This window comes from Gracilinanus agilis, chromosome 4 (genome assembly GCF_016433145.1).
Source record: "Gracilinanus agilis isolate LMUSP501 chromosome 4, AgileGrace, whole genome shotgun sequence".
NCBI lineage: Eukaryota > Metazoa > Chordata > Mammalia > Didelphimorphia > Didelphidae > Gracilinanus > Gracilinanus agilis.
This window is the reverse complement of record NC_058133.1, coordinates 510063440-510088970: the sequence shown is the minus strand read 5'-3', so window position 1 is coordinate 510088970 and position 25531 is coordinate 510063440. Positions and strand designations below refer to the sequence as shown.

At 41.2% G+C, this 25531-nt stretch overlaps 1 protein-coding gene across 2 annotated transcripts in view; it reads left to right on the top strand.

Moving 5' to 3' along the window:
- The window catches only part of DIS3L2 (DIS3 like 3'-5' exoribonuclease 2), a 334902-nt gene that overhangs the window by 112416 nt on the left and 196955 nt on the right, over positions 1-25531 (top strand). Inside the window, exons 6-8 of one of the 2 annotated variants that reach the window (XM_044673271.1) lie at positions 1232-1332; positions 2206-2453; positions 24599-24772. In XM_044673271.1, the coding sequence (XP_044529206.1) occupies positions 1232-1332; positions 2206-2453; positions 24599-24772 (523 nt within the window). The remainder of the gene's footprint in view (positions 1-1231; positions 1333-2205; positions 2454-24598; positions 24773-25531) is intronic. The other variant, XM_044673272.1, reaches the window with a different exon arrangement.

Here is a 25531-nt window from a genome sequence, read left to right as displayed (position 1 = left end):
AAGCTTTGCACATGAGTCCTGTGAGCTAGGCAGAGCAGATTGGACTTAAGGCTGAATTTCAGGGTAAGAATTCATGCAAACAGAGGACTCATCTTGGAAAAGTACCTCCTTCTGGACCTCAGTTTCTTCATCCATAAAATGAAGAGATTAGATTAGATTAGATATGACATGCCAAGCCCTTGCTAACTCAAAAATACTTTTATTTCATCCATTTGCCTACTATTGGTTGCATGTCAGGATCATGCAGTGAATTGAGGGCCAGAACCAGCAAGGTGAAAGACCAGGTCCATCCCTTCAATCATGGCTGCATCGTCCAGCCTCTCAGAACCTCCGTTTCCTCGGGTCAAATGGGAATAACAATTTTTGAACTCTGCCTTGCATTGGGATATTGTGAGGAAAGTATTTCATGAACAACTGACAAAGTGTTTAATGCAATCTGGCCATATGCCAAGCATTGTACTAGGTGCTGGGGATAGGAATACAGAAGGGAAAGCAGTTCCTGCCTTCACAGAGCTTCTACCAAGAAGCATTCTAACAGGGAGAGCCAATGCAGTAGATCGAATTTTGTGGTAGGGGGCCAGAAAGGCCAGAAAGCTCCAAGGGTTCAGGGGAGCGGAATAGATGTCAGAGCCCCGGGAGCCTGAGGTTGCATCAAGCAGGCGCATGGATACAGGATCTTGAGGCAGCACCAATAGCAAATTCTCCGTCTCACCTGAAGGAATAGAGTTGTGGACTCCCATCTCATCCCAGCAATGTGAACAGTCACGTGCTCTGGGAAGGGACACAGAGGGGCAGGGGAACTTTCTCCCCACTTTCTTTTAGTCCGGAAAACTTGGAATCAGTCCTGAGAATACACTGAGCTGCTGTTGTGAGGATTATGTTTAGACCCTCTGCCAGATGAGGGAAGATGCAGAAATGATGCCACCATATTCCACGTTCCACTGGGACATAAACTTTAGCAAGATCTTATGAGGCTCTGGTTCTTTTTACATGACATGTTAATAGCATTCTATTTTTATCATGGATAGAAAATGTTTTCTAGTAAATAAAGGGCTAGAAGTGGAGTTAGGAAGTTCTGGAATCAAATCCTGATTTTAGTACTTCATGCCTCCGTAACCATGGGAAAGTTCCTGAATGTCCCCGATTTCTTAAATCTTTAATTATCAAACTGAGTTGTAGCTTTATCGGACATGGTACGCCCTTGACTCTTTGATGTATTCTGATTATCTAGGAAATGAGAATACCAACATGCTGCCTGGCACCCAGGGAAACAGCCCGAAGTCACAAGACACAAAACTCTGCTCAGACAACTTGCTCCAGAGATCTGCCAAGGTAAAAACTGTGTCCCTCTTGTCAGCGGGGCTGGCATAATCGCTGCACCATCATGCCCACCATGCGTACTTTGGCATTTAGTTTCTGTGTTCTTGGCATACCCTAGTCTTCTGGGGTGCAGGCTTGGGGCTACCTCCTCTGGCCAAGTGAAGCCAATAGCATTTGTTTCCTGTTTTTTCCACCTTTCCCTGTGACTTCAATGAAATAAGAATAGGATTTTCCAGGAGCACTGTGTCCTTGTAGGAAGATTGTGCTGGTGTTCACATGCCCTGGTGTGCTAGCTAGTCAGCTCCCATGTGAACGTCGCTCCCCAAGAACTGGGGCCTGGTTTGGCTTCTGTTTGTCTCCTCGATACCTAGCCTGGGGCTTAGCACATTGGATATACCTGATGAGCGCTCGCTGATTGATTGATGGAAGCTCCTCCTGGCTGCTTCTGGGTCTCAGGGAATATGGTTTATTCTTCTATCTTAAGCAACAGGAAACATGTTGTGGTTTTAACAAAATTGCCCTTTTTAAGGAAAATGAGTAAAAATAGCCTAAGTAGTCACTGCTGGAAATAAACATAAGAAATCTGCACATATGCAAAATGGATGCTAAGAGGCCGACTGTTATTGAGCTCCAGGTAGACGCTTCTTTATATCCGAGTGTCACCTGCTAATCTGGCTTCTGAACGATGCATGGCCCATGGTTATGGAGCTGGTTCCATGTCATGTGGACATTTCTTTGTGCTTAAATATTGATTACTCCATCACATAGTACTACTCAATATCTGTTGGTGGGATAATTAACTCCCTTTGGCCCAGGGACTCTCCTCTGTCTCCCCCTGACTTCTGGTGTGCTGCAAAGTTAACTCTGGCTTTTTTATTATTCCAGGTGGTTTACATCTTAGAGAAGAAGCATTCCAGGGCAGCCACTGGGTTCATCAAGCCCCTGGCCGATAAGAACAGTGAGCTGTTCAGGAAATGTGCCTTGTTTTCACCCTCTGATCACCGAGTCCCAAGGGTGTATGTGCCCCTCGCTGACTGTCCTGCGGACCTCGTGAGCCGGCCTAATGACTATGCCCAAGCACTCTTTGTCTGCAGGATTGTGGCCTGGGAGGAGCACAGTCACTTTGCAGTGGGGTAGGTGGCCATGTGTGTACAATGAAGCTGATGTTTAGGGGACCGAGGGACCCACTATTTTAGGGTGGGGGCTTCCTTTGTCTATTGAGCAGCAGGAGAACTTGGCTTATTTGGAGTCCAAGTTCAGCTTCTATTTAAGGGGGCAGATAGGGAAGCTGTTTTTGCAGCTAGCTATCTCTGGATCCTACAAAGGAAGCAAATGATCTTCCTTTGTATTCTGACCTTGACAGTCAGCTCATGGTTCCCATTTCCCAGGTGTGAATTGAAAATAATTTTTTTTTACTGTGTACTTTGACCAAGTCCTTGGTGATACCAAGTGGTCCAAGGCATGGTGAAAGTCAGGGCCATTCATTCTCAGGGGAGACTATTAAAGTATGTAGGTATTTCGAATACCTTGCTTTTTGTTTGTTTGTTTTAAAAGAATGAATCTTCGAAGTTTGGACTAATTTAATGTTAAAAAACTTTCATCCTGGATAGGAAAGTGGCATTATTTTTCATAGTTTCATAAAATGCCAGACCTGGAAGGAGACATGAAAGTGTCTGATCCAGCCTTTTTATTTATAGATGAAGAAACTAAGGTATGGAGAGTCAAAGAGCCATGTCTAAGGGCATGCAGATGTTCATTTGAATTCTTAAATGGGCAAGTGAATGAATAAAAAAGCATTTATTAAACACATACTAGTCCTAAGCACTGGGCTAAACACTGGGGTGTATACAGTCCTTGCTCTCATGAGCTTACGCTCTAATTGAAGAAGTCATCAAGTTCTATGAAAGAGATCATCAAGCAAATAGAAAGTGCCAGAAGCTCCTAGGAGGGAGCAGCAGAGCCAGTGGCAAGTCCCAGAAGTCCTTAATCTTCTCAACAGTTGGGAATGGGAAAATCTGGCTCACAACAACATCCCTAAAGAACAGGTCACAGTGACATGAGGTTCCGGTATCTTCTGTGAATGGCCATTGTAATGCACCATTTAAACATCTACCAGTTATGATCAGACAAAGTCAAAGTATGTCCTAAATGTTGAAATCAAATTGGTTTAGGAATATTTCATAAAAGGAAACATAATAGCTAATCAGCACCTTTATCGAATATGGGAGAAGACAACTTCGTTTTTCTTGCCTCCAGTGGTGGAGCAGGGAATGGTTCTGCATTATTTTGAGCCACCCTGTTCAGAGATATGAAGAAAATGTACCATTACATGAAAGAACCGTTTTTGTTTAGCAGACTGGAGTGACAGAGAGCACTGAGCTTAACCATCTCAGAGACTCGTGTCCTAATCAAGCATCCTCAGACTCTTTCTGGCTTGGCGGCTTTGGGCTACCCTCTTCTCTCAGTTCCCTCAGCTGTAAAGTAGATTTTATGACCCTCCCTGCCAGGGTGACTGTGAACAGCAAAGGAGAGGCTGGTTGTTAAAGCACTTGGCAAACCCTCCAGCCTAATGATGATAGTGATGCTGCTGCTGCCATGAGTGTGAAGCATATTTGGTATTTGTTAGGGTTGCTCCTTTCCATTCTGGCTGACACTAGCCTGGTCTTGGTCCATTCTGGGTGTGCTGGTTTCAGCTTGAACTGGCTGGGGAGAGATGCACCTCTCAGGTCAGCAAATGCCACAAATCAGGGTTTAACTTCATTGATTGTCTAGACCAGTGATGGGCAGCCTGCGGGCCAGATGCAGCCCCCTGAAATGTTCTATCCTGCCCTCAGACATTCCTAATCTGACAAATACAGTGAGAAGGATACAATGCCGTGAAACTTCAAAAGAGTTGCCTTAGAAACAGACTGACAGAGGAGCTTTTCTTTTCCTTTGGCCCCCTCTTTAAAGAGTTTGCCCATCACTGGGCTGTAAGTGATGGATAAAATGTTCATGATTCAGATTCTACTGAAAGTATGTCCTTGTTGGGTGCATTTTTCCCACTGAGGAACTGGTTGTTCAACATTTATCAACATACCTTGGCCTCAGGTCAGAGATTATTGCAATAGTTAGGTGTCAAGATGGCACCTAACTATTGCCTCAAGCTTCTTCTCATTCCAGTCCATAGAGTCTGAGGAAACATTACTTCCATCATGTCACCATCTCTGCTCATGAATCTGTAGTGATTTTGTTTCAGGTGGCACAATGGAGAGAGCACCCAGTCTGGAGTCAGGAAGATCTGACTTAGAATTTGGCTCCAGACATTTACTTGCTCTGTGACTCTGGGCAAGTCACTTCATCCCATCTGCCTTGGTTTCCTCATTTGTAAAATGAACTGGAGAAAGAAATGGAAAACTACTCCAGTATCTCTGCCAAGAAAATCCCAAATGAGGTCAGGGAAAAGTCGGACACACCTGAAACAACTGAACTACTACAACAAAGAATTGACATTTGCATTTAGTGTTTTTATGGTGTGCAACATACTTTTACATATTTTATCTCATTTATTCTTTGTTGACATCCCTGTGAGGTGGAGACTTACAACTGGTACTATTATATCTATTTTGTAGATGATGAAACTAAATCTGCTAAGTGGTAGAGTAGATAGAGCTGGGTTTGGAGTTAGACCTGAATTCAAATCCAGCCTCAGACACTTAGCTCTGTGTCCCTGGGCAAGTCGCTTCCCCTCTTTTTGCCTCAGTTTCCTTGGCTGTAAAGTGGGGAGAGATAATAACAGCATCTCCCTCTTCCAGGGTTGAGAACCTTAAAAGGACAGTGGCTGGCACACAATAGGTGGCAGCACATGCCAGCTGGCACAAAGATGCTCAGTGGCACTGTAGCTCTGGAGTGTGGCTCGGGTGGCCTGTGGTCTTTGACTCTGACTCCTAAACCTTTGATTAACCTAAGCAGTTACTGTCTGGACCTTTGGCAGCTCAGTGCAACATGCTGAATTGGCCCTGGGAGCACCCACACTGGGTCTGCAGAACAGTGGGGTCTGGATGGCCAGGATGGGCCGCCTTGGTCAGGCGACATCACCTGCCACCTCTGGGGCATCACGTGTGGCACCACAGCCCTTGGGAGCTAAGCAGGTTGCCAGGCTTGGCTCTTCGTGCATTCTCAGATGTTCCCAGGTTTGGGCTCATACTTTCACAAGTTTAGTTTCCTTCTCCCAGATTAATACCCAAAGTCAAACCCTGTTGCTCAGGTCTGGCTCCCCTCTTCACAGACTTGCTTTGGGGCTGTCCTTTCCTACCAGTAAAGCCGGGGCAGACAGTGACAAGTGACTCTGCCTTCTGGCTTCTCCTGGTGTCTGGAGCAGTAGGTACGGCACAAAAAAAAGGACCTTGGATGGGCAGGGCAGCTGGCAGCTCTGGAGGAGAGGGGAGGTGCAGGATCTCCCTTATCTGCCCTTTTGACAGGCCCCATTGTGCATCTCTGATGTAGCTACTTCAGAAGTGTCTGTGGGGCCAGGGTGCAGTCAGGAAGCCTTCCCAGGGTGCCCTGATGGGAAAGCTTGAAAGGCTCCAGGAGGTCATTTCCACCCCGAATTCTTTGGTGGGAAACCTTCTTAGATGGGAGGTTGCAGGAGATAATGGGAGCAGGCAGCTGATGGAAAAAGGATGTCAGCTAATCCACTGAGAAAGGAAAATTGAAAATGAGTGATTATGCAAGTTTGCGTCTTCCCAATGAAATTCTGTTTCTCTTAAAGATCTATCCTGAGAAGTTAGCTTCCTTTATCCCTAATAAACATTCATTAAAATCATACTATATAAGATGAATTATAAAATGATATTCATGGTGAATCTCCAGAGGGGCTTTTTCTCTTCCAAGATCAAGCTAACTAATAACCACGGTCAGGGTCCTTTAGCCTTCCAGTCCCAGCCAGCACTTCAAGAGTCTGTGCTGCCTCATGGAGATGTTCTTGGAGTGTCCTTACAACTAGGGTTTGTTCATTTTAGTTTGCTAGTTTTGGACAGGTGGTGATAGTGGCAGAGAGAGGAAGGAACATGATTAAAGCTTGTGGGTACATGTTTGGGCAGGCTGTTCCTGGAAGTGACTTGTCTTGGGCAGCTTTCTGACTTTCTGCATCCTGTCACTTAAGCTCTCTGCTTTCTCTTTATTTCCCCAAGTTTCCTGTTTCTTCCATCATGGTACTTGGCGTGGCCTATGTATCCACCTAGGAAAAGCCAGACCAACTGTGCTCCCCCATCTATGGCACAGTGTGTGGGTAGTACAATGGGAGAAACTTGCTATCAGTGCTGTTTTAAATGGCCACTTTTTCCAATGAATGGAAATCCGTCTTCGTTCCTTCCTATTCCCTCCCACCCTGAAAACCCAACCATTTTTTAAAATCAAAAATCAAACAAAACCTTTTTATCAAATATCATAATCAAGGGAAAAAATTCCATTATCCACGTACAAAAGCCACATCTCCATCTGCACGGTGAGGCTCTTGTCTCATCAGGAGATGGGCAGGGTGCTCGTGCATTGCCCAGATTAGAGCTCTGGAGTCTTTGAAAATTGTGTTACAGCAGAGTTATGATGGTATAAAGTGTACGGCTGGTTCTGCTCTCCTCTCTGTATCAGTTCACAGGAATCTTCCCAGGGTTCATCCTTCCTTATATCACAGTAGTATTTTGTTACATTTGTGTACCATAACTTGTTCAGCCATTCTCTAACTGAAGGGTAGGTAGGTTTCTCCTTAGTTTCTAGTTCTTTGCCCTAACAAAAAGAGCTCCTGCTTTGTACCTTTCCTTTTTTCTTTGATTTAAAGGAAATGAACTTTTTCATACTACTCTGTGGCATATGTTTTGTGGGAAATCATATTGCGTGGATCACAGTGTAAGCTCGGAGCCTACACTAGAAAGTAACACAAAGGAGGTGGTGGGCGTACTTAGAAGTGTTTCCTTGGGTGCCCCCCAGTGCCTTTTCTGAACCCCTTTGTGCCTTCACAGTAGCTATGTAATTGGACAGTCAGCTGACCCAGCCTAAAAGAGAAGGAGAGACATGGCTAGCTGTCTAGCTTGTCCCACACATGCTTTGGGTCAGAATATGGCCAGAACTATGGAGGGTCACAGCCTTTGTGCTCTGCAGGGATTTGCCCAGGCTTGGATGTTTCCTGTAGTGTGTGCTGCCAAGCTCCAGGCCCAGGACCTGCTTTCCCAGAGATTTTGAGTACCACTTGGCTTGTTGGGGAGGTTAGATTTCTCTCCGGCAAATGAATGCAGACGTGTGTAGTTGTCCCCCTCATGACCCAGGCCAGGCACTCAGGCCGGCTTCCCCCTCCTTTCTCCTAAGACCGTTTCAGTGTATCATCTGGAATGGGCAGAAGCCTTCTCTTTGTGGGCCCTGGAGAGAAATGATATTTATTGGAAGAAGGAGTTCTCGGCGGGGGGGGGGGGGGGGGAACAGTTCCTTGAAAAAAAGCTCTTCGTGGAGATATTTCAAGATTCTCCCCCTTTCCCACCTTTGGATTTCACCATTTTGTTCTTTAATGGCAGCTCTCTGTCACTGGGATTAGTGGGATGGCAGTATGACTTGCCAAACCTGAATTCAAGGCTTTACAAGCCAATACTGGCCTGATGGGAAAACTGGAAGTGTTCAGGTTGGGGAGGGGGCTCCTGTAGAACGACTCTTCAGCGCCCCCTGGTGGCCAGTGAGAAATGGAACCTGCTTTAGAATAAGCAGTCTTCCACCTTGAGCTGGCCCTGAACAACAGGCCCAAACTGAAGGGTCAGGGATGTGTGGATGCAAGGCACCGTTTTCTCTGTGTTGGATATTTATCTTTTGCTTTTTAAAATCCGTTATCTTCTGTCTTAGAATTGATACTAAGAATCGGTTCCAAGGCAGAAGAATGGTAAAGGCTAGGCAAGGGAGTTAAGTGACTTGGCCAGGGTCACCCAGCTAGGAAGTGTCTGAGGTCAGATTTGAACTCAGGACCTCCCCTCTCCAGTCCTGGTTTTTGATCACTGAGCCACCTTGCTGTCTCCTTGTATGTTAATCTTAAACTCTCCTGGCCCAGTCATCGTTTTTATACCCTGGTTATGCTAAGCTAACACATTATGCTAGGAACAATGGACTTTGAGAACTGGAGCTGAGATGTTTGATTTCCGCCATTCCCCTTAAAGTCTAATAACAGATCCCTTTAATTAATTCTGACTTCTTCATTCTCCAGTTAAGTCTTCCATTGGTCACCTCAGACCACTGACACTTATCCTCTCCTTCTTCTGCCACCTCTGTACTCTGCTTTGATTCTCTTTCCCCCCTTTTTCCGGCTTTCTTTGATTCATTCTCTCTTGTGATGTCTTCATTTTGAAATACCAGTTTTAAAATTCTCTTGTCATTTCTTGTCATTTTCTATCTTTCCTTTAAGAGCCTCTTGAAAGTTTACCCTTTGGTTAAAGCTAGTGACAAGATGAGATTTGTGTGCATTCCCAATAGGTGTGATGAGGCAGTCAGTCAGTGAATCAGTCTTATTGAGCTCCCGCTTTGTGCCAGGCACTGTGCTAAGTCTTGGGGGGTACAAACAGGCCAAAGACCACCCCTGCCTTTGAGAAGCTTTCATGGTCTAATGTGGATGTCAGCATGAAAACAATTCTGTACAAACAGTGGAGAGACAGGTTAAATTGGAGATGATCAGTAGAGGGAAGGTGGTAGAATTCTTTCTTTTTTTAAATTTAGAATTTTTTTCCATGGTTACATGATTCATGATTCCCCTCCCCGCCCCTCCCAGAGCTGACAAGCAATTCCACTGGGTTATACATGTATCATTGTTCAAAACCTATTCCCACGTTATTTGTATTTGCAGTAGAGCGATCCTTTAATATCAGAACTCCAATCCTGTCCTCATCAAACCATGTGATCGATCCTATGATTTTCTTCTGTGTTTTTGCTCCCATAGATCTTTCTCTGGATGTGGAGAGCTTCTTGCTCATAAGAACCTCAGAATTGTCCTGGGTCATTGCTTTGCTGCTAGTAAAGAAGTCAATCACATTCGATTGTGCCACAGGGTATCCATCTCTCTGCATTAATTCCTGGAGGTCTTTCCAGTTCACATGGAATTCCTCCAGTTCATTATTCCTTTGAGCACAATAGTATTCCATCATCAACAGATATCACAGTTTGTTCAGCCTTTCCCCAATCGAAGGGCTTCCCCTCATTTTCCAATTTTTTGCCACCAAAAGTGCGGCTATAAATATTTTTGTACGAGTCTTTTTCCTTATTATCTCTTTGGGGTACAAACCTAGCAGTAGTATGGCTGGATCAGAGGGCAGGCAGTCTTTTGAAGCCCTAAGTACATAGTTCCAAATTGCCCTCCAGAATGGTTCGACCAATTCACAGCTCACCAGCAGTATATTAGTGTTCTAATTCTGCCACATCCCCTCCAACATTGATCACTTTCCTTTGCTGCCATATTGGCCAGTCGGCTAGGTGTGAGGTGGTACCTCAGAGTTGTTTTAATTTGCATTTCTTTAATCAGGAGGGATTTAGAACACTTTTTAATGTGCTTATTGATAGTTTTGATTTCATTATGTGAAAATTGCCTATTTATGTCCCTTGAACATTTGCTGATTGGGGAATGGCTTGATTTTTTGTAAATTTGACTGACTTCCTCATATAGTTGGGAAATTAAACCTTTGTCAGAGAGTTTTGTTTTGTTATAAAAATTATCTCCCAGTTTGTTGCTTTCCTTCTAATTTTGGTTTCATTGGTTTTGTTTGTACAAAACCTTTTTAATTTGATATAATTCAAAATTATTCATTTTGCATTTTGCAGTGTTCTCTATCTCTTCATGCTCCCTTCTTTATCTTAACCTCCTTAAGTTCTACACAATTCTTTCTTTTATATTTATCTATCATTCATTATCGAGCATGTCTTGTAAAATCCCAATCTTGGGTTACTTTCACCTCCTTTGTTCCTATTCACATGTTGCTGAATGGATCTGGTGGAAATTATGAAATCATGCTGATTGAGTCCACTACAAATTTATATTAACTTATTTCAACTGAGTCCTTCCTGCAGCAGCAAAGCAAATATTCCATTCCTCTGTGATGGATTGGCTGTCCCAAATAGGGGAATATTCTCTTTTTTCCACAACATGCTAAGTATATTGTGCTAGTCTTCTCAGTTTTCCTTAAGCCACCTCTCCATCACAACTATCTTCCCCATTCCTGTCAACTGAGGATTTTTACTTTACTGAAAAGAATATAGAACATATGCCCCCTGAATTTCAGCTCTGTGTCACTGACTGCCTCTTAGACAATTCATACTGAATGTATCCCTGCAGCATAGCAAACTTAAGTATTTCCCAAACAAAACTCATTGTTCCCCTTCCAACTTCCCCCTGAAAAACTCACCCCTTTTCCAAACTTCCCTATTACTTTTAAGGGTTGCTACCAGTGTACACAGTCACCCAGGTTCACAATTTAGGCATCACCTTGTCTCATCTCACTCATTTCACAAATGCCAGATTTTTTCATTTCTACATTCACAATAGCTCTTGTATGCATCAATTTCTCTCCATTTATCCAGTCATGATTCTAGTTCAGGTCCTTATCATCTCTTGCCTATGGAAAATTGCCTTCTGATGTCTCTGTTTCATCACTGTTCATTCTAATCCATCCTCCATTTAGTTGCCAGTGTAATTTAAAAAAAAGTATAGTTCTGACTGTGCCAAAGTACTCCTCAGGGAACTACTGGGGCCTCCTATTTCCTCTTGAATCAAATTTAAAAGTTCTCTTTTTGGTATTTAAAACCCTTAACCACCTGGCCCCTTCCTACCTTTCTAGGACTATCATACTTTACTTCCCTACACACATTCTGTAGAGCATCCAGCTACACTGACTTCTTTGCAGTTCATTGAACATTACACTCCATCTGAATTCTTGGCTCCCTTACCTTCACTTCCTCGTTTCCCTGGTTTCTTTTAAGACTTAGCTCAAACTCCACTCTCTGCAGGACTGCATCCCAACCAGCTGTTACTGCCTTTCCCTTTCTGATTACCTTCCATGCACTCTCTTTCTCTCTTGTATTTAACTACTTATTTACATGTTGTTTCTTCCATTTATTGTTAATTTTTATTTTTTACATTTAATTTTCATTTCCAAAATCTCTCCCTCTGAACTTCTTCATTGAGCTAGGAAAACAAACCTTACAAGTTTGCATAGTCAGGCAAGACAAATTCTTGTATTTAGCAATATCCAAGAAAATTTAAAAAAAAAAAACAAAACTTTAATCTGTTCCCTGGGTCCATCAGTTTTTTTTATCTGAAAGTGGATAGCATGTTTCTTCATGAGTCAGTCCTTTGGAATTGTGGTTAGCCATTGTGTTGATTGAGTTCTTAAATGTTTCAGAGTTCACAGTATGGTTCTTATTGTATAAATTGTTCTCCTATTTCTGCTCACTTCAGTTTGCATCAGTTCATGCAAATCTTCCCAGGTTTTTCTGAAACCATCCTCTTCATTTCTTATAGCACGATAATATTTCATCATATTTATATGCTGGAACTTTGTTCAGACATTCCTTAATTTCTGGGCATCCCCTCTAGTTTCCAATGTTTTGCCACCACAAAAAAGAACTAATATAAATATATTTGTACAGATGGGTAGTTTTCTTTTATTTGGAGTATAAGCCTAATAGCAATCTTTCTAGGTCAAATATATGTACATTTTAATAACTTAGGGTCAAAGTTGACTGGCTGGACTGGATCAGGCTCTATTAACAGTTTATTCATATGTTTGTTTTCCCACATCCCCTCCAATATTAGTCATTTTTCTCTTTTGTCATTGATGAGTATGAAAAAACATTTCAGAAGTGTTTTAATGTAGATTTCTCTTAATTATTACTGAGATAGAGTTTCCCCCTCCAACCCAACCCCCCAATGGCTGTTTGTTGATAGCTTGGATTTCTTCCTCTGAAGACTGCCTTTTTGTATCTCTTGCCCATTTTTCAATTAGGAATGGCTTTTTATTCTTACAAATTTGATTTAGTTCCTTACATATCTGAGAAATGAGACCTTTATTAGAGAAACTTCAAATTATTTTTCTTAATTTCCAACTTCTAATTTTAATTCTATTGGTTTCGTTTGAAAATTTTTAATTTTGTGTAACCAAAATTGTCCATTTTCCCTTATGTGAACCTCTCTATGTCTTATTGGCTTATGAACTGTTTCTTCCATGCTTCTCTTATTTGTTAGTGATGTAAATCTTTACATTGAAATCATGTTCCTATTTGTACCTTGTCTTTTTATGTGATGTGAGATGTTGAGCTTTTACTTAAGTTGCTGATATTATTTTCCACTAGCCTGTGTTTAAATACTAAATTCTTGCCCCAGTAGCTGGTATCTTTGAGTTTATCAAACACAGTGGATAAAGTGCTGGGCCTGGAGTCAGGAAAACCTGAGTTCAAATTTGGCCTCAGACATTTCTAGCTGTGTGACCCTGGGTTGACATAAATTAATAAACAGGGGGTTGGGTTAGATGGGTATAAATACTGTTAAATGGGGTAACACCAGGGTATCTAGCTGGGTTAACATAGTGGGTCCTTATTATTGGTGAGGTGCCATATCACCAGATTTTGGGAAAGGAACTTATCAAGGAGAGTCTGGTGTGTATATATATATGTATGTATGTATATGTGTGTGTGTGTGTGTGTGTGTGTGTGTGTGTGTGTATCTCAAAAGATTTATTAACAACTGGGTCAGGAAGGGAAGGGAGTGGGTAAACTATCTTAAAATACGTGGTTCCCCTCCCCAAAGTCCAGAAGGGTAACTCTACACTATCAGATTAAAATCCCCTCAGCTGCCTTAAATCTAACCTATCCAGAGTTCCTCTTGAGATATAATAATTAAGGAACTCTGGGAAGATGAACAGGTCCAGCTAAGTAAGGTGGGGGTCTCACGGATGTGTCCACAAAGCTGTGTCCACAGAAGTCAAGATGATACTGCTACTATAATCCAAGGTTGGAGATGGAGTAAGGATTTTGACATCAGAGTCCACCCCTGAATGCTTTACCTATACTCAACCAAACTCCCGCCAGCAGTCTCTTGATAGATGATGGGTTTCAATCAAAGCAGGATCTATATAGAGGAAATGTAGCTCTCTCCATCCAAAGGAATTTCAAGGAGCAACTGACTTTCCTCTGCCAGGTACTTACTCAGAGTTCTGGAACCTTTTTTTTTCTCCTCTCTGTCAATCACCTTCATCTGCTAATTCCCTATAACAGGATAAATCAATTAAGCTTGTTTGCCTCATTTTCCTCATCTGTAAAATGAACTGGGGAAAGAAATGGCCAATCACTTCAGTATCTTTGCTAAGAAAACCCCAAATGGAGTTAGGAAGAGTCAGACACGAATGAAATGACTAAACAACAAAAATTAAATACTTAAATCTTTTCCACTAATCAACCTTTTTAAAACCCAGTATCAATTTTAAAAAATCTAGTTTGAGATCTAGTCCTGCTGGGGCCCCCTTCCTTTTTATTTTTTTCATTAGTCTTTTTTTTTATATTCTTGATGTTTTGTTCTTGCAAAGACATTTTATTGTTATTCTTTCTAGTAAATAAATTAATCCTTTGCTAATTTGGTATAACACTGACTAAATAAATAAATTTAGATAGTATTATCATTTTTCTTATATCATTTAGCCAATATATGAGCAGTAAACATTTTTCCAGTTGTTTAGATATGTCTTAGTATAAAGAGTGTATCATAATTATATTCATATAATTTCTGTATATCTTAGCAAGTTTACTCAAGTATTTTATACTGTCTCCATTTTAAATGGATTTTTTTCGTGCTAGAATTTGTATTATAAAAATGCTGATAATTCTTGAGTTTATTTTATATCTTGCAACTTTGTTGAAATTGTTAATTGTTTCAATTAATTTTTTAGTTGACTCTGGAGTTCTTTAAATAAAATGTCATATCATCTACAAAAGTGATGACTTTGTTTCTTCTTTTCCTATGCTTATTTTTTCATTTTCTTTTTCTGTTGCCATAACTATTTCTTGTATAGTACTGAATAATAATGGTGATAATAGACATCCTTGTTTTACCCCTGAACTTATTGGACAGGCGTTTGGTTTATCCCCAATTACAGAAAATGCTGACTCTTGATTTTAGATTTGACATATTAGTAGGAATACTCTGTTTTTTCTTATGCTTTGTTTTAGGATGGAAGCTGACAAACTGGGAGGGTGGTGCTGCCATCCATTGTAATAGGGAAATTGGTGGTGAGGGTTTTGAGAGAAAGGTAACAAGTTCTGTTGAGATCATAATGAGTTTAAGATGCCTGTTGGACATCAGTTGGAGATATCTGAAGGGCAGTTAGAGATGGGAGATTGGAGGTCACCAGAGAAGTTAAATTAGGCTGAGGTCGATTTGAGACTCACTAGTGCAGAGACAGTCATGAAACTAGAGGAGCCGATGAGATCTCCAAGTGAAGTAGTCTAGAGGGCCCAGCACAGAACCTTGAAAGGGACCCTTTCATAACTTGTTCCCATCTTATCTTTTAATAGTTTTAACAAAGGACTCACCTCAGTGTCTTCTTTTATCTCATTTTGCTGGCCCTTTTCCTCTTTCTGATACATGATAGTCTAGCTTCCATCTCTTTGCCTTTGTATTCATCATTCCACCATATCTGAATGCTCTCTTTTCTTCCTTTTGAGTATTAGAATCTCTGGCTTCCTTTAAGACTCAGCATAGGTTGCACTTCCTCACGGAATTTATTCTTGTGCCCCACAGCTGCTCATGCCATTCTCTCTAAGGCTACCATCCATTTACTCTCTTTTTTATATACATTTATGGATGTTATGTTCTCCATTTGAATGTGAGCTCCTTGAGGCCAAGGACTGTTGTATTTTCTTTGAATCCCCAGGACTTAGTACAATCTTGGCATGTAGAAATGCTTTAATAAATGATTGATTTGTTGATTGATTAACAAGTCAGAGTGAATGGTATCTGGAAAAAAATATTGAATTAAGACTTAGGAGGCCTTGGGGGCAGCTGGGTAGCTCGGTGGATTGAGAGTCAGGTCTAGAGTCAGGAGGTCCTAGGTCCAAATCTGGCCTCAGACACTTCCTATAGCTGTGTGACCCTGGGCAAGTCACTTAACCCCCATTGCCTAGCTCTTACCACTCTTCTGCCTTGGAGCAATATATTGACTCCAACATGGAAGGTATGGATTTAAAAAAAAAAAAAGACTTAGGAGGCCTCTATGGAATCCTAGCTCTGCTTCTGATGACCTTTGGCAAAGTGCTGAAACTCTGGGCCTCAGGTTTATGTAATGTAAATTATGTAAAATATGTAAAATGAAGAGGTTGAACTTGATGGTTACTAAAGTCCCTTCCCGCTCTGAATCCTCTGCAGTAAAGATTCAGGAAATCAGAACAGTTGTTTCCACCAATTTAAGAACACTATGGCCATGGACAAAGAATCCAAAGGTAATCACACATCCTTCTGTCTGGGACTGTAACATATACTCTAAAGGGAGTATTTAACACATTTGGAGTGATGAAAAAAGTCTCAGTGGCCTAATGTTCCTGCAGTTTGCACTTTCCTCTTGGAAGCTCTCTTGGAGACTGTCAGCTTAGACCAGAATTACTCATGTTCTCAGAGAAACTGTATTATAAAGGGAGAATTAAATTCTTCTCATAGATTAGGTTTTGAGCTGGGTAGAATTAACAAAAATGGGGCCTCTTTGGAATGCTTTCTGATTTCTCTTAACTTGTAAGGTAATGTTTTTTTTTTTCTCTGTAATGTTGTATCTTAAGAATAGATGACATTCTATCATGTCTGGGAGTGTAGTGCTAAGGGTACACAGCAGTGGCAGAAGCAGTTTTGGAAACTCTTAGTACCCAGAGATTGTAAAGGGATTGGACAGCTTTTCAGAAAGAGATTATTGAAGATGGCTGTAAAGTAACAGGGTGCTTTAATAAGCATCAACACTACTGATCAATACAAAGCATTTCAAAAAGATAGAAATCAAAATCAGATGAATAAAGGGGCACTTCCACAGGGTGCAGCCTTAAAAGTAGGCAATATTTGGGGATTTCCATGTGATAAGGGGGCAAAACAACACCCACAAAGCATGAGTTGATCACCCCTCCCCCATACCACCCACTGTGCCATATTCAGAGCAAACCCCTTAGGGCAGTGCTCACTACACAAAGAACTGCTTCCCCCCCAGCCCCAACTCAGGCTTCTGGCTGGGAAGGGAAGATAATACAGGGACAGAAGCTAAGATAGCAATGGCCACCAACACGCAGGAACCACAATCCACAAGTACAAAAAGAAATAAGCTGCAGCAGAAAATGATTTTGACTCCAAATAATTTCTATGGAGAAAAAGAGCAAAATACTGAAGCAACAGTAAAGAGTGACAAAACAAGCAAATACATCCAAAGTTTCCAAACAAAATGGAAATTGGTCACAAGCTCTCAAGGAATTAAAAAAGAAGTTCAAGAAACAAGTAAGAAAGATAGAAGAAAAATGGGAAGAAAAGTGGGGAAAATAAATGATAGTGATTCAAAAAGAAAATAACAGTTTAAAAGACAAAATTTCCCACTTGGAAAAAGAAGCACAGAAATTACATTAAGTAATAAGCAAATTGGAAACCAGAATTGACCTGCTGGAAGCTATGAAAAGCAGGATAGACCAAACCAAAAAGGAAAATCAAAAGATCATAGCTGAAAACCAGTCTTTAAAGACTAGAATTGGGCAAGTAGAAGTTAATGATCTCACAAGACAGCAAGAATTAATAAAGCAAAATCAAAAGCATGACAAAATAGAAGGAAACATGAAATATCTCATTGAAAAGACAACTGACCTGGAAAACAGGCCTAGGAAGGATAATTTGAGAATCATTGGTCTACCTGAAAGCTTGGGGAAAAAAATAAAAGCCTTGACATCATATTACAAGAAATTATCAGAGAAAACTGCTTAATGTTCTTGAACAAGAGGGCAAAATAGACATTGAAAGAGTCCATAAATCACCCTTTACATTCAGTCCTCAAAAGACAACCCTCCAGAATGTAATTGCCAAATTCAAGAGCTTCCAAACCAAGGAGAAAATATTGTAAGCAGCCAGAAAGAGACAATTCAGATATCAAGGAGCCCCAGTCAGGATTACACAGGATCTGGCAGCCTCCACATTAAAGGACCACAAGGCTTGGAATATGATATTCTGGAAAGCAAGAGAATTGGATGTACATGGACTATATACTTTCAGGGGAAAGTATGGGCATTTAACAAAACAAAAGATTTCCAAGCATTCCTAAAGAAAAGACCAGAACTAAATGGAAATTTTGATGTCCAAATACAAAATTCAAGAGAACCATAAAAAGGAATAATGAACTGGAGAAATTTCATGTGAACTTGAATGACCTCCAGGAATTGATGCAGAGAAAAAGGAGCAGAACCAGTAGAACATTGTACACAGAGATGGATACACTGTGGTGCAATTGAGCATAATGGACTTCTATACTAGCAGCAGTGCAATGACCTAGGACAGTTCTGAGGGACTTATGAGAAAGAAAGCTATCCACATCCAGAGAAAGAACTGTAGGAGTAGAAACACAGAAGAAAAAAATTTGCTTTATCATGTGTATCGATGGGGATATGATTGGGCGTGTAGACTCTAAATGATCACTCTAGTGCAAATATTAATAATATGGAAATATTGAACAATGATACATGTAGAACCCAGTGGAATTGTGGGTTGGCTACAAGAGAGGGGAGGGAAAGAATATGAATCATGTAGCCATGGAAAAATACTCTGAATTAATTAAATAAATTAAAAATAGAAATGAAGCAGTGGCACTGACAGGCAAAAAAAAAAAATAAAAGAAAGAAAGATTATTGCAGATTCCTCTGCTGGTATTGGGTGCAGGATGGGTACTCTTTGGCTAAGCATTACCTATTTCTGATTAATGGTGTCCGGGTAGAGAGGAGCACTTGGGGTCACAAGGGAGCACAGGCCCTTCCTGAATAAGGACCAGAGTAAAAACTAGGAGAGCAATGAATACATTTCTGCACTGACCATATCACTTTACACTGACAACTTATAGATCTCTATAACTAGTTCTGAAGACAGTAGCATAAAATAGTCTAAAGCTTGGTTCAGTGTCTCCTCCCTTGCCTGTGAGCAAAGCCCAATTTTGACATAGAGATACAAGTCAAGATATAGATTGAAAAAAAAAAAGCAAATAACAAAACAAAGCAAAACCCTAACTATAAAAATCTGATATGGTAACAGGGAAGTGCAAAACACAACCCAGAAGAGGATAACCAGATGAAAACATCTATAAGCAAAGCCTCAGAGAAAAATGCAAATTGGATATAAGCCCAACAAGAATTCTTAGAAGAACTAAAAAAAAAAAAAAGATTTAAAAAATCAAATAAGAGTGGGAGAGGTAAAACTGGGGAAAGAGAAGCAATACAAAAATTGTAAAAAGAGACTTTATAGCTTGGTAAAAGAGGCACAAAAAATATTGAAGAAAAAATTTCTTAAAAGATGTGACCAGTTTTGTGGAATAAGAAAGTTTATTTTGAAAGCAATATAAAGTATGCCTAAATGAGAGAGAAAGTGGAGATGAGAAAGTTTCTTAGAAGGTTATTGTCATAGTCCATAAACATGGTAATGAGGGCCCTTTTAAAAATGGTGGCAGTGAATAGAAGGCATGAACCAGATAGAGGTATTGTGAAGAGGTGATTAACTCACTTGGATTTGGCAGCCAGGGGTGAGCTAGAAGAAAGTATCTAAGATCACTTCAGTGCTATAAATGGGATCTAAGGCACCAGAGTAATGAGGTCAAAAGAAGAACACATATAAGAGCTGAGTTTTGGACACTTGGTTGAGCTCAAAGAACTGGTGGAATTATAAAGATGGGAGATGAATATTCTGAGTGGAGCTCAGAAGATGGAGTAGTACCAGAAAGAGAAAGAATTATCATCATAGGAAGGGTCTTTGAAATCATGGGAATGTATGAAATCACCAAGGGTAAGAGTAAAGAAGGGAAGAGAAGATAACCCTGGTAGAATCCTCACATTAAAAAAGTTTGGAAGGGGAAGAGGCAAGTTAGATCACTCAGTGGATAGAGAACCAGGCCTAGAGACAGGAGGTCCTGTATTCAAATGTGGCCACAAACACTTCTCAGCTGTGTGATCCTGGGCAAATCACTTAACCCTTATTGTCCAGCCCTTACCACTGCTCTTCTGCCTTGGAACCAATATACAGTATTGATCCTAAGACAGAAGGTAAAGGTTAAGGGGGGAAAAAAAAGATTGGAAGAAGAGGAGCCAGCAAAAGAGCATTTAGAGAAGGGAGAGAACAAGAGAGTCTGGTGTTTCTGAAGCCACAAGAGAAAAGGATCCACTACAGCTGTCTCTTCAGAGAATGGGAATTAGGGTCAAGGAGAATCTTTACTTTGTGACCAAGCTAGGTTTGAACAATGGTACATGTATAACCCAGTGGAATTGCTTGCCAACTCTGGGAGGTGGAGGGGAGGAGGGGTGGGAAAAATCATGAATCATGTAACCATGGAAAAAAATATTCTAAATAAATAAATAATATTTTGTGACCAAGGGAAAAAAGATATTGAGAAGTTTTGAAGAATGAAAAAGGGGAGGGGGATGATGTTTGAGTAACTCAGAGCAGGTGATGTATGTTTTCTCAGGGAAGTAGGCTAGGTCATTTGCTTGGTATGACAGATAGAGGAAATGAGAAAAGAAAAGTCTAATCTCAGTTTGCCTAAAGTGCCTGACCAGGCTAACCCAGATCTCCTGGTGTAGTGTTCTGGGAATAAAGATTTCATTATCTTCTAGGGTCAGGTCAGAACATTTTATTCTCCAGGGAGAATCATGACAGGGTTAATCTGCCCAAGGAAATGTTAACAAGTCTAGCCATTTTAGGAAGTTTGTGAGCTAATGTTAATAAATCACAGTTCCATAAAACGAGTTTACAAAGCAATTTCCTTACAAAACACTCCTGTGAGCTAGGTGGTAGTATGAATACAGATGAGAAGGAGGTGCTCAGGTTTTTGGTGACTGGAAGGTCATAGGATTAGTGTCACAGCTGAGATTCCACATTTGATCTCTCTTGAGTATAGTGCTCTTCCCACAATGCCATACTATTTGGGCTGATGATACCCTTTTGGTTCCTTGACCCTTGCTTTGATTATTTAAGTAGTCCTTTCCCTGGGCCCTAGGAAAAAAGTACTCATCATTTGATGTCTAGGAGAGAGAAAGAAAAGAGACGAAGGGTCAGAGTCAGGGTATCTGCTACCTTGATATGGCAGGTACTTTTTGGGTCTCAGGATTGGAATCATAATTGGGTAGAATATTGAACTGGAATACACTGAACCAGATACAGACTTTTCTAAGTAGAGCTCAGCCAGAAGGAAGCCCAGAGCCAAGGGCAGACATTCCTAGTGTAGTTCAGGGAAGAAGGGACTTCCTTCTGGAGCTGAGTATGGGGAAGGGGCTGTGAGTAAGGGCATAAATCCTTAGGTAGATAGAATTGGAATCCTGGCTTCCCAGAATGACTTCTTGGTGTGCCTTTAGTTCTCTCAGCACTCAGACACAAGTCCTTTCACTTGGCCCCCTGCTAAGTCTGGGGATGGATGGTCAAGCCTCCCAGCTGCTGCCACTGCCCTGAAGCCTTGAACGACCTCAGCACCACAGAAGGAGGCTGGGAGCCAGGCTGGGCTCTTCGTGTTCCTGCAGTGGGTTTAAGTGAGGACATTTATATGGTTTTCCTTGGTTTTTATGATTTTGGTTTAGTATGTGAATACTATTAGTACAGAAAAAAAAATAGAATAGTGAAGAGGTAATCGGTGTCCGATTCTTGCTTCATCCAATAATGATCAGAGTGTATAAAGGTAAGGGATCAGAGTTCTTCCCAGCCTAATACTTCAACTCCTGCTTCAGGGGATGGCCTCATTCTAGGAGAGAGGCCCACGCCTTCTCTAGGGGATATAGAGGAGCTGGAAGCTCACAAGTGGGAATCTTGGCTACCCCACTCTGGTAAGACATTTTCCCAGGTATGCCGTGTTGTTTTCAATAAGCTACCAAGTCATGGATGTGTAGCTACTGAGTCATATATTTAGCCCATGGACTGAAGAAAACTCTTTTCTGGAATCTTTAAATTTTCTTTCAGATTTTCATATACATATCATATTACAATTGTCAGAATTCCTCCTCTTTATCAGAGATTTCAAACCCTGCTGTCCCCATTCCTCTTGCCTTCTTCAGAGAGAATTTGGAACAGTATTATCCACCTTCTAAGATGAAACACTGTGAACTAAATTATAAGTGGGAAGTAGTTTTCATGGAACAATTCCAGAGAAGAGAAAACCTCCTTTTTGTATTGTTTCTGTATTGGTGTCTTTGACCGTAGTGCTTTCCCTGATAGAATGTTAGCTGCTTGAGGAGGGGAGGCACTGCTTCATTTTTGCCATTGATGGACCACCTCTGCTTGGCCAGTTGTAGATTCTTTTCTTTTCTTTTGTTTTCTTTTGTTTTTTTCTTTTTTTTTCTTTTGTTTTCTTTTCTTTTGTTTTGTTTTGTTTTCTTTTCTTAACCCTTAACTTCTGTGTATTGGCTCCTTGGTGGAAGAGTGGTAAGGGTGGGCAATGGGGGTCAAGTGACTTGCCCAGGGTCACACAGCTGGGAAGTGTCTGAGGCCAGATTTGAACTTAGGACCTCCCATCTCTAGGCCTGACTCTCAATCCACTGAGCTACCCAGCTGCCCCAGTTGTAGATTCTTTATAGATACTTGACTGACTGATTGAGCCATTGACCTATGAATAGAGAAACTAGAACATTAGAACATTGCTTGTACAAGGCAGGCTTGGTATCTTCGTAGTGAATCAGTGCTAGAAACAAGAAAAAAAAACCTAGGAGCTCCTACCCAATTGCCAAAGGCCTGACCATTTGTGTGAGGGACACCATGAAGGAACCACTGAGATTTTGTGTGGAGTATGGTTTAAAAAGGTCAGAGGTTTTCTTTGTCCCAAAATGTAACGTTGATGAATAAGTCACCCAACTTGGAAGTTCTTTATGTGCTTTGTTCTGGTTCTAGAGAGAGATTCTGTAAGATGGCTTAATAGAAGCAAACCTTACCCCTCTCCCTCCCCATCCTCTTGACCCCCGGGGTGATAAAATATGAAAAGAAGCAGGAGTTGTCAGTTATCCAAGTGTAATGTCAGGGACTCATTGGAAAGAGCAGAATGGGAACAGTCTTCCATTTGGAAGCTGGAGGGCAGAGCAGAAACTTCCAGCTTGGATTAATGAAGATGAATGTTTTAAAATGCCAGAACCTTTACATAACTTAATCGATAGGAAGTTTGCAGTTCCTACGTTCCCTGACAGCTAATGATATTTCTTTTGTCAGTTGTTCAGTGTAAATTTGATGATTCAATGTGATGATTAGGTATATTAACAGAAATCACAGGAGAAGTTTTTACCCCTAAAGGTTCCAGCCCTCCAGCAAAGAGTATTAGGGTTTGGTTTTATTTTTCTTTGTTTTGCCTATGAGAATTTCATTTATTCAAACTCCTTGGCTATCTCTCCCAATTTGCCAAAGAAGGTTGTATTCCTCTGGTTAACAAAATGGTTGAGTTTTAATTTTGCCTCTGGGCAGAGGTGGGTGGTCTGGGGAAAGCAGCTTCCTCCAAGGAACCTGACTGGAAAATTGATGGGAACTATAAAAGAGAAAAAGGAGTGATAAAGCCCCTTCTGAGTAGTAAGTATTAGGGGCAATCTGGTAGGTGTGACCAAGATTCTGGAGAATAGAATTTGGACTCCAAATGATCTTGACAAGCTACAATGAGGGGCTGAATCTGATAAGATTAAATTTAATAGAAGGAAAGTCTCACACTTAGATCTTTTTTAAGCTGTCTCCCTACAACAAAATACGGGGAGAGAAGAGTGGTGTTTGGGGCTAGACATTCACCCGGCCAAAAAACAATTTATTCAGCGGCAATTATGAGCAGAGTGATGCTCGGGGAAAACCAAAATTGATTCAACCCCTTCTCTGATGAAATTTTATGACTGATAGGGAGAGATAAAAACTCAGCACAGGTGGTGGCTGTATTTCACATCACATGGAAACAAAGTCCAGTCCTTGGGCAGGTGTGGCTGGGTCAAGCTGCTTTTTTGGACATGGTGTTGTGGTGGGCTGGTATTCAGTCAGGGAAGAGGCATTCCCATACCTGCGCAATAACATGATGACTAGAGGGCTTTGGGAAGAGGGGAGGGTTTGTTGACAGAGCTATCCAGTTTACTTGGTGTAAGATGTGTGCACAGGGAAGCAAGAAATGAGATGCAGGACCACCTGGCATCAGTTGTTGGAACCCGTTTTGAATACCAACCTCATTAGATCACATCTAGAAAGCCTACTCATGGGCATTTTCACTCTCATACTGACCAATGAGTAGCCAACTGGATGAATTAGGGACCTCCCCAAAGATATGGCAGGGTCATTTGGGAGTGTAAGAGAAAAATGATAGCAGCACAGAGCCTTCAGCAAAAAGGAGTGCACAGTCCTGTTTTTAAATTTCCTAAGAAGCAACTGTGGGGACTCTCAATCTTGGGTAAAAGATCTTGGCCCCATTTTTCAGGTTGAGAGATCTCAGACAATATGACCTAATAATATTGTCCTAAGACAGTGCTCGTGAAATGGATCCTTTTGGCAGTCTGGTGAAACCTATGGACTTCTTCTCAGAAGATTTTTAAATGGGTAGAATAAAATAGATAAGATATAAAGGAAACCAACGATATCAGAAAAGTATATATTTTTAAAATCAAAATTTATTTTTATTCATCAGAACTTCACCAGAGTTTATTGTTATCATGGAAACCAAATTTACAACCCCTTCCCTAGACTGAAGAAGCAGAAGGGGCATCAGAATGAGAAGCAAGAGATGATGTGGTTTCGAATTCTGGTTTTGTCATTAACTTACTATGTGAGCCTTGACCCTCCCTCTTCTGGGCCTTGTGCTTCTCCAGTGAGAGGGCTAGATGAGATGCTCCTTCTCTTGTCTCTGTGAACCTGCCTCTTAGAATAAGTGAGTTTTGCATCACTTGGGCAAGACCTAGCCCTTTGGTGACCTTGGTTCAGTTGAGAATAGCAGGATATTTGTATGTTCTATTACACTTCTAGAAAAGGAGGATATGCCTAGCTCACATGGGCCTCATTTGCTTATCAATGCCTCTTGTTTCCTTTGTATCCTGTCCACAGGCATCTGGCTAAGAGCCTGGGCCAGGCTGGTGAGATTGAACCAGAAACAGAGGGGATCTTGATGGAATATGGGGTCGATTTCTCTGATTTCTCCCCAGAAGTTCTGGAATGTCTTCCCCAGGCCCTGCCTTGGACCATCCCACCTGCCGAGTTCAGCAAGAGGAGAGATTTAAGGTAAACATACTGGATTTTTTTTTTCTTTATAATAATTATTTCCTTTCTACCTCCAACCTCAGAGCTGGTTCTAACTACTCTCCCCCTAAACCCACTCTAATTCAGTTCTGTTTGGCTAATATCTATTACAGATCTATAGACCATCCTGTTATGGAAAAGGAGGAGGTTGGCTTTCTTTTCCTCCCAATTGGAGGAATTGCTTTGCAGCAAGAGAGTTTGTATTCTGGGATCTAGAACCCAGGATTAAATGAGATCATAGTTCTCTGAGTTTTCTTTCAGTTATTGAAAAAGCCAAACCAATCTAATTGGGTGGGAGGCAATCCTATCTGCCTTGCTTGGCTGCCAGATTTCTTGGGTGGATCCAAGGAGATAATGTCTGTGGCATTGCTTTGTAAATGACCAGAGTAAGGAAGGAGCTATTCCCCTGGGCTGGGGCTAGAAGCTCCCCTTTCAGGGGACCTCTCTGTGGCGGAGCAGGGATTCAAGGTTTCATGCTTGGAGCCTCTTCTCTGAGCGTCACTGTGAGGTCTGGAATGGAAGGGAAAATACTTTTGTGGTGTTTTTATAATGATGTCGTCTTTGAAGATGTTTCTTCACTGTGGGATGGAATGACTTTTCTGATATTTCTCTTGCTAATTTGGTTTCAGTGCTGGCATTCACTTTGGGCTCCATTTGGGGATGGTTAGAATCAAGAAACTTCTCAAACAGTCTAGTGGCATTGTCAGTTTTTATCTTCAAATCTGATTGTATCAGAGCTTC